Source organism: Solanum tuberosum, unplaced genomic scaffold (genome assembly GCF_000226075.1).
Source record: "Solanum tuberosum cultivar DM 1-3 516 R44 unplaced genomic scaffold, SolTub_3.0 scf00004, whole genome shotgun sequence".
Taxonomy (NCBI): Eukaryota; Viridiplantae; Streptophyta; class Magnoliopsida; order Solanales; family Solanaceae; genus Solanum; species Solanum tuberosum.
In genome coordinates this window covers 261,826-271,670 of record NW_006238930.1, presented here as the reverse complement: position 1 = coordinate 271,670, position 9,845 = coordinate 261,826, and the positions used below count along the sequence as shown (strand labels likewise).

Below are 9,845 nucleotides of genomic sequence, written 5' to 3'. Positions count from 1 at the left end.
TGATGTGTGTGGAAGAAAGCCCTTCATACCTAAAGACTAGCTTGCTGACCCCATAAAAGGAAAAATATAGTAGATTATTTTTCTTGTGATTCCACTTATTGGCTATGCAGATTATTGAAATTATGGCAAGACTAATTGATATTAATGCTGTATCATGTTCTTATGTTATATTAAGCTTCTTGCTGATTTTCAGCATATTTGATCTAATTGTCTCTTAATAGCCATATACAGGGACAACATCTTTTTTGTCACTGTTACCAAAACACCAAACATCAATCGCATTGTTGGGAAAATCTTTGAGAAGAACGGCTACCCAGAGTTTGCTACCGAGGGCGATGCAATCTGCCAACTCAATAACCTCTTTAGGAGAATTTCTCAACCAATATTACTGGTGCTTGATGATGTTTGGTCTGAATCAGAGTCCGTCATCGATCATCTTAAATTACAGATACCTGATTTTAAGATTTTGGTCACTTCGAGATTTGTGTTCCCAAAATTTGATACATATAAATTAAAGGTTTTGAGCGAGGAGGATGCAAAACATCTCTTCTGCACTTCAGCTTTTAAAGATGGCATCCCTGATGTGCGACTTGATCTTGTTGATAAGGTAAAAGGCTATCTTTTACAAAGATCTTTTGACTAATTATTTAGTTATGAATACATGTGAAATGAACATGTAAAACGCTATTGTGCAAGTGCTTGCAACGTTAGAGAGTGAAAATGCATCTTTGTAAATATACAGTTCCCGAATTCATACAACTTTATAAATTTCTCTGCTTTGTGGATCTAAATGATGGAATGCAATGGCAGGTGGTGAGAAGTTGTGGCGGTTTTCCACTGGCTCTTAGAGTTGTAGGCCGTTCATTGTGTGGCCAGTCTGAGGTGACATGGTTTAACAGAGTAATGATGCAGTCAAAAAGGCAAATTCTCTTCCCTACTGAGAATTATCTGCTTCGTTCTTTGCAAGCCAGCATTGATGCCTTGGATGAAAAAGCTCTTTACAGCAGAGAAACAACTACATTAAGAGACTGCTACCTTGATTTAGGATCATTTCCTGAAGATCATTTCCAAAATCTTTCTCACCAATCTATGCCTTAATATCTAGAAGACGACCTACTGCTACACTTCACCAAGACTTTCCCCAAAATAATCCATTTTGCAGTGTTACGTAGCAATGGCAGCAGCTCTCTTGGGAGGAGCTGCTTTGGGTCCAGTATTCGACCGACTTCTCAAAGTAGTTGTTGATTTTGGCGTAAACATTGCCACTTTCCGTTCCGAATTCCTAAGCTTGAAACAGACATTAATCTACATCAAACCAGTATTCGATGACATTGAGAGGCTAAGCAAGGCCCTAGACGGCCGAGATGAAGAAATAGACATGTTTAAGAAGCAGTTGATGAAAGGTGAAGACCTAGTCCTCAAGTGTTCCAAGATTAAAAGCTACGACCCTTTGAAGTGGAATTACTCCAGAAAACTAACGAAGTTGGAAAATTCACTAATGAAGGTCTGCCAGATAGACGGTATATTTCAGCTGCTTAGGGATAGTAAATCGACTCGGGTTAATGTTATTGAAAATCGCAACATATTGGAGGAGATCCACTCGATGTTGAGGAATGTTTCATTGACGAGATCCGGGAGTAGTATTGTATTTACAAATTCTAGTGGTTCTTCAGGGTGGATGAATGGTTCTAGTCTTGGGTTTTCAGGATTGTCTAATATGCCTCAAGTTTCTGATTCTATGGTTGGATTTGAAGTCCCACTTCATGAATTGAAACAGAAATTGAAGCTGCTTCAGGAGAAAGATCAAGTCCTGGTTCTTTCTGCTCCTCCAATAATTTCTTGTACCAACACACCTCATGGTACAACCTTACGATAAAAGCTGTCTTAAAACTTTCGATGTCACTTGACCATTATAGGGGAAACGCACTTTACTACTAAGGAAATATAAAATCAACCAGAAGGATTAGTTAGAACTATACAGAGGAAATTTGTGCTAACAAACATAGTCATACACAAGCCCTAATACTATAAGCATCTTAACTTACAAAAACCAGAAAGAGCACATGATTTGTTTGACACAAATGCATATAAGGAAAGTACAAGAATTACAACATAACAAAACTGTATGACATTATAAAAAGATTATGAACTCAAGTATGGAAACTCCATTACTTTTTCAGCCAATTCCTCCTATGGTGATAGAAGAAATAATTCATGGGCAGATTAAAAGCCCCTTCCAGGATAAGAACTTGACTAATTACAAACATTGTAAATACCCCCATGTTCTTGTTACTGAGCATTCAACAATCTCCTAAGCTTTGCACATCAACAAGTCCACAAATGTTCTCGTAAGATTGCAGATACAACTTCCTTTTCACAAGCATGGCATGCACTCACATTGCATATATGATCTCCCCGCTGCTATCAATATCAAGATCAGGCTCTGAATCCAAGTCGTCCATGTCATCGTCCATCATTTCCAAGTTATACAAGCCAATTGGTGGCACTGTTGCCTCTGAGATTATTTGCATGATCGTATCAATGCTCTGCATTGGTTGATCGGGTTCTTCAAACTGGTCACTAATCATCTTATCGTCTATTAAGTCCGCTGGAAGATTCTTTAAAAACCATACATGATTTCTGATTTCAGGCATTGTGATCCTCTGTGCCATGTGCAAAGGAAGATAACTTAAGCATAAGTGACAACTACAATCTATATTATCTTCAAGACTACCATGTAACACCCTTTTTGCAATATCTCAAAATGTTTTTCACACCTAAAGAAACTATAAAATTCTGGCTATTGTTCTCTTCTTCCCAGTTTAAGTTACTATAACTAGTGTATGTATTTCCTACTATTACAAATACAATACACTAGTCAAATTAAATTCTTCAACCTCCTGCCAGTCAAACTGGTCTGTATAAGAAGGAACTTGGAATAACATATTTAAAGAGATGCCTTAAATACAATGTAATTGGATGGTGGTCAGCAACTACAACAATAAGCAAGATTGGTTCAGATCATAATTGAAGTCCAAAAGCAATCACAATAGAAACATTCCAAAACTCCATCTACTCACTTCTGTGTACTGATTACTCTTAAAACCTCACTAACCTGTGCCGGATCTCCAACGAAGATCCGTGAGATTAAGTGGCGACATTCCTCAGATATCTGAATGTTCTCAGGAACAGAATACTGCACGCTCAGGATTCTCTGTGTAGCAAAAAAGTAGATTAAATTTTATTGTGATAAAAAATCCACAAGAAATTGGAACAAAATCATGACAATGATAAAGATGTACATTGATCGTCTTCCGAAAATATTTTGGTTCATCAGGATCCTCAAAAGGGTAAGCACCCATTAACATGACATACAATGTCACTCCACACGACCAGACATCTGCAATCTGAAATAAAAACAATCAGTGATATTCTCCTGTAAAGTGCAAAAGTAAGCAACCATAATTGATAAACAGCAAGTACTCAACACATCAAAATACAAATTAAAGATGTACTTAGAATGAGGTGTTAACATCCTAGAGAGAAAAAAGACTTGACACATATGTTACAAGGCCATGGTTGAGGGTAAAATTCATGGATGGTAACCAAACTAATCTTTTATAGCCAGAAGTCACAAAACAAAATTTCATAACTAGAATATAAACAAATTCCCATGTAACTTGCTTTATAAGGTAAAACCCACCAGATACCTTAAATCCGGCAACAGAAATATCCTTTACTATTAAAGCCATCACAAACCTACATAACCTAGTTACAGAGAAAGTTGAGGTAGATTCTAGTTACATTACTTTGTTTTGTGACTTCTCTGCAATAGAAGTGTTCGTCCTTCCACTTCTCCTCCATCAGAAACGCAGTATCCCTTCACTATATAAACACACACAAGGTCTAATTTTTATGTTACATTTTGACAAGGTTGGTTAAGAGGAACCAACATTAGAGGTTGTCCAAATGGCCAGCGCTAACAGAATCTAGTCCCTTGGAACTTAGGTTCAGAAATAGCAAGGTTTTGTTTCTGAATTTATAACTGTGATTCATTTTTCTGAACAGAATTTCCCAACTTCTTGAACCTCGCTATTACGTATATAGCATAACTACAAATAACAGGACTGGACTAGCTATTGTGTGGAGATGAGGTCAAAACCACAAAAAGGATATGAACCTAGACAGCTGGAAATACAAGATTGCTTACCCCAACATAATGCGGCCTCAAGCGAAATGGGCCACAAATGCTCCTTTAATTAGTTTCAGCTTTCTTTATATTTCAGTCACCCAGATATGTAGTTTTATAAGCTCCCTTAGGCACCTTTAAGATTGCTTAAATTTCATAATCTATTCATTCTTCTTTCTTTCTTTTTTCGGAGGGCAAGAGTCTTTTTTTTTTTTTTTTTTGGTGGGCAAGAGTCCAGTGGCGAACCTGTGCACACTCCTATCCTATTTGCTCCTCCTTTTTGGAGCACACTAATGGAAGGGGGGTCAAGTAAAGTAATCTACTGAATCCACTAATGCCTCTGTTCATCACGAAAACCATCTGCCCTCTTTTGGCGGACAAGAAGCATACTCAGCTGGACATTCCAGACAAGACAACAAGTAAATGTCTGTCAAATAAACGCCCAATTCAGAAGTGCAAGAAGGATTCATATGCATCAGAAAAGACAATTCTACAGGTCAATTGTTCTATGAGAATTATTGTTAAAATGTCTTTAAATATTGTTAAAATATCACGTAAACTCAAGCCCTCTCAAGGCTCAAGACGCAATGAAACCTGCTTTTGCTAGGCCAGGTGGTCTATATAGATTATTTGTGCCTAATCTAATAGCTAAGGGCGAAAGATACAGAATGTACCATGGAAAGTCCTTCTCTTTCAGCTGTGGTCTAATTGCGCTCTGTCGGTGAAAACCTCCTACTTCACAGCGGGAGATCGTATCGGTGCTATCTTGTTAGGAGGTCGTAAACAAAAGGCTTAGAGCCTTATGCTCGTCCAAGAGAAAGAAAGATTCCATCCCGTCTTTAAAGCAATGGTCTGCGACTCCGCGGCTTGCTTAGGTTAGGAGAGCTCCTTTTTTATTTTTGTTCTATTGTTAAGAGAAGGATCATAAGCCCTAGTCCCAAGCTAAACAGCATATTCATCTGCACCTGAGAGGGACGAAGTGACTCAACTGAAAGGAGAGGGATGAAGAACTTGACCCGCCAAATTGCATGTAAACAGGATACGAAAACTGAATCAGATCAGTTTGGTGTTCAGTCGACCCTCTTGCTAGTGAAGTGCATCCGATAAGCCCAAAATATCTCCTTATTGGCTGGTGTAACTCATCTCTAAAGACAAAATCGGGGGAACTGGTGAGCATTCCCCTGTTCATTTGTCCAACTAACTATGTGATTGAATTAATGTGGTACGTAGGAACATCTATTGTTGTTTCCTCGCTAACCCAATCTCGATCGAGAAGACAAAACACCAGATAATTTTTACATACTCATTTTTTGAAATCTTCTTATTTAAAGAACCCAGCCACCCTTCTTCAAGGGTTTCAATTCTGCTTTCGGAATGCCTGCTATTAGCTTAGTTTACTAGCTCTATTGGACTACCTTGCTATGCACCTAAACGAAGTCACTTTCCTTCCTTCCACCCTACATTCTAGCTTTTTTTATGGACCAGAAGAAGAACAAAGGGGAATGTGGTATTCTCAGTCATCCCATTCTATTCTAGTTGGTACTAGTAATGTTGCATCCCACTCTTCCTTCTTATTGATGCACAGCGAAAGCTCCATCCCTTTCGAGACAAAGTTTCTCATCCCTAGGAAAGACAAATGTCAGTCTCGGGTTAACAAATCCTAGTAAGACTTACTTTGCAGCATATGAAATAGCTGTGCTTATGCCTCCAACATCAATAGGAGCAGAAAAGATTCAAAAAGCAATTAGGCCAATTAGACTAAAGGGAAGGTGCGAGCAGAGAAGAACTGTTGAAAGGCAACTAGTGAAGATGCCAATATACCTCTTCCTCGAACAATTGAATATGAGTGCAAGAAGGATTCATATGCATGTCTGCCAACATGCATCTTACTGTTGTAAATTTTCATTTAGGTGAATTACTTTCAAAAAAATAAACATCTTACCATTTTATTTAACGATATAGTTCTCGAAAAAAGATTTATTTTTTAACATAATATTTAGAGAGTAAATTTTATAAGTAATAAATAATTGTTGAATCTACAATGATTTCAAAGGGACTCCTGCCTCTTGGCAGATTAGTAAAGTCAAAGCAATTAATGTCCTCCCATATTACTAGTAATAATGAACTGTCTAAGGATTATGATCCAAGTAAAATACTACTAAGTACAACAGTTTCTATCTGTCGAGTATCTTGATACTTTCTAATTTAGTATTTAAAAATATCCACTTAAATTGAAAAATAATTGTCTAGTCTAACCATTATTTTCATTATCTTATTATGGAATCTAAATAAGTATATATAGGTCTATTTTTATTTGAACAATTCATGTCAACTTCTTTAAACAAATAATTAATTAATTGAACCCGTTTCTATTTAAACTCAAGAAGCATTATTTTAAAGAGCGAGCCTAAATTGGGATTAGAAATATATATTATACTAATAACAATTGCATATGACAGATATAGCCTATAAGTGCCAAGTTAGTGGATAGGGCTGAATTTGAGCGGATCAAAATGAGTTAAGTTGAAATAAGCTTAAAAACATGTAAAAATCTTTGTCCAATTATTATTAAGTTTTAATTTTTTTTTATCATGATTATAAATAGTACATCAATTTATTTTTAAAAAAAAAACCATTTAAAGACATTTTAACAATATTTCTCATAGATCATTTTGAGTTAGCTAATACCAATCCAAAATTGTTGGATTGAAATGAGCCAAGTTAATACATAAGCTAGCTAGTAGGTTAGTAATCAGCCACTCTTGGATGAATTAGATAGAATATGGGCTAGTGACTTATTTTCTCGCTCTCACGAGAAATATAACAATTTGAATTCGAAGTTCTCACTTGTTGAAAGAATAAATGATTATACGACAAAGAGAAAATTGAAATTATGCTCGGTAATTAACAAATATTGGTGTAATCAATTAACAAGAACTTCTATATAGATTGTTTTACTATAATTAGTTTTTTTAACATCTTTCCTTTCTTGTATAAACATCACATATCATAAAAACAACAGTTGCATTTTTCAGAGAGGTGTGCAAAAACCAAACCGATCGATAAACCGAATCGAAAAAATTGCTATTGGTTTATTGTTATTGGGTTATTGGAATAACGGTTATTTAATGGTTTTACAAAAAAAAATTATTGGGTTATCGGTTCGTTATTGATTTTTAATATTGGGTTATTGGGTTAACCGATAACCCATTAAGAATATAATAATTTACTATTTAAATTTTTAGTTATACATATATATAATATATTAAAAAAAATACCCTACGCAATAATTAACACTACTTAACAATTAACTCTCCTCTCTACTTTTAGTTATTTAACCTTTAGGTTTTACTTTTTAGTTATTACTTATTTACTTTAGTTAGTTTATAATTGACTAATATTAGCTTTTGCACGATTGTAAATATCTGCAATTTGATTAACGTCAAGAATTCAAATTGTGTGTTTTTTTTTTTTAAATTAACGTTAGAACTTCATTTAGTTACCATAAGCATGGCCTCATTTGCTACTGTTTTGACTTTTGTCTATGATTTGGTTTTATTTGATTCTCTTTATTGCATTAAAGGGGACCTCGTTTTATATATTATGGTGATCGAAAATTAACCAAGTCTTTGTTGTGATGACCAAAATACAACAAGTTGGTCCTGTTGTCCCGTTTGGAATGATTATTTCGATGTATGCATGTCGCGTCAAATTATTGAATAAGTCATATATTTATTTTGAAAGCATTTTCTTATTGGTTAAACCGAAAACTGAACCGTTAAAGACCTAAAACCGATAAACCGAAAACCGATAACAAATATCTTATTGGTTTGACTATCAGTTTAGCATATTTAAAAACCGATAAACCGAACCGATAATACTTATAACCGAACCGAACCGACCGATACACACCCCTATTTTTCAGCATTATAATAGACAGAAATTAAAATCAAAGACATTATATAAATGGAGAAGTATTAATCAATGTGTCCCTAAATAGAGCTTCAATCACTGATCCTAATGCTTGGCTTTTAACTTAACATAATTACTGGCAAATGACAATCATTTGCAATAATAAACAACTATCGAGTTCACAGAATCTTTTATAACAAGGAATTAGATAAAGAAATTAATTAACTATTGTGGTTGGCAAAAAAATCATGATTAATTAGTATAATATTAAAATGAATATTATTCCTAATTGGATAGTTAATTTGGAAAGGGATTATTTGGTAGTGAATGATGGGGAGCCATGTGATTTGTATAGGTGTTGGGTGCCACACGGAAAAGGTTTTTCCCACCGCCATGCTTCCAATTTAGGGGGCACCCCAAATACCTTTTTCGAAAAAATAATTTAAAATAAAAAGGGCAAGGAGGGGTAGAAAAATAAAGTGGAAAGAGAGAAATTAGCGTAAGCAATTGTTCATTATTTTAAAAAATAAATTATTATTATTTTTAATATTTTCTTCATATTTTATTCTTAATATAAATATTTTAAAAATATTTTTAAAAATATAATACAAAATAAAATTGATAAGGGTGACATAAATTCAAATATATAACAAATAAAGTGGAGCAAAAACAGGAGGAAAAAAAAAAACAAAAAAATCACGGTAAAAAGGAAGGAAGATGTGCCTTTTCCTTATAGTATAATGTTTTAAGTTGAAGATTATTCTCTTTGATTTTGTTTTAAGGGATAATAATCAGAGATCTCCTCTTAAATTTTATCTCATAATATTGATATTTTCTATAATGTATTATATTACCCCCTTACAGTTTTATTATAATTTATTTATAATAACCTTTTTAACGTCAGGTCAATTTTCATTTCATGTACCAACAAATCGATGTAATTCTTCATTATTAGGTATGTGGATATAATACACCTCTTCGTTTCCTTTACGCATTAAAGTATCGAATTATAAAAGATTTAGCGTACAAATGAGAGATAATAAATGACATTTTTCAATCTTATTGCTCCTTTACATCAAAGTTACCTGTTATTTTTTGAGTCCCAAAAAATAAATTAAAGGAAATTAATAAGTACGATCAAAGCAAGTTGGATACTCAATATTTTTTAAGTTGCAATTGGAAGGGCCATCATGTGGGCATACTATTGAGAAAGTCATCGACGTTTTCTTGGATTTCCACTTGAGGTTGTGGAATTTTGCATTGTACCACTTGGAAAAAAAGTTCCACTTGGAGTTTTGTGGAATTTTGCATTGTACCACTTGGATGCAAGAAATTCTTTTGCCTTCACATTCTTTACTACTTTCTTCTCTCATACTAGTTGATCATCTTACTAAAAATAGTTATTTCATATTAGTTGTCTATTTTACTAAATCATGAAAGCATTAATAAAAAAATACCCACATTTGTTTGTAAAATTTCCAAGAAACTTTTTAAGGGGTAAATTAGTAAAATTATCTTCTTATTTATAATTTCTTGATATAAGGAAATGATCAACTAACATGGGACGAAAGGAATATCAGCGGACTTTAAAAAAGAACTCTTGGCTGTTTTTGTTAAGAATATTATTCCAAACAAACTATAGCAAACACACGTAATTATATTTTCAAAACATCTCGAGTCTTGACGCAGCTTTGGATTTGTACAGGCCTTTAGGAGTTGGAAAACCATTTGTGCTACGGACTGG

At 34.3% G+C, this 9,845-nt stretch overlaps 2 protein-coding genes across 2 annotated transcripts; one reads left to right on the top strand and one right to left on the bottom strand.

Annotated features, from left to right (window-relative positions):
• The first annotated feature begins 78 nt into the window (after positions 1–78).
• LOC107059587 (protein DA1-related 5-like) lies at positions 79–2,223 on the top strand. The gene is made up of 2 exons (XM_015306277.1): positions 79–607; positions 811–2,223. Exon 2 carries the CDS (start codon positions 1,175–1,177, stop codon positions 1,874–1,876), a length of 702 nt encoding a protein of 233 aa, XP_015161763.1. The 5' UTR covers positions 79–607; positions 811–1,174; the 3' UTR covers positions 1,877–2,223.
• Positions 2,007–4,154, bottom strand: LOC102594812 (serine/threonine-protein kinase SAPK8-like). Its single transcript, XM_006338692.2, has 4 exons — positions 3,810–4,154; positions 3,303–3,407; positions 3,116–3,214; positions 2,007–2,663 (listed from the first exon to the last, which is right to left on the bottom strand). Exons 2-4 carry the CDS (start codon positions 3,366–3,368, stop codon positions 2,394–2,396), a joined length of 435 nt encoding a protein of 144 aa, XP_006338754.2. The 5' UTR covers positions 3,369–3,407; positions 3,810–4,154; the 3' UTR covers positions 2,007–2,393.
• Between the last annotated feature and the right edge of the window lie 5,691 nt (positions 4,155–9,845).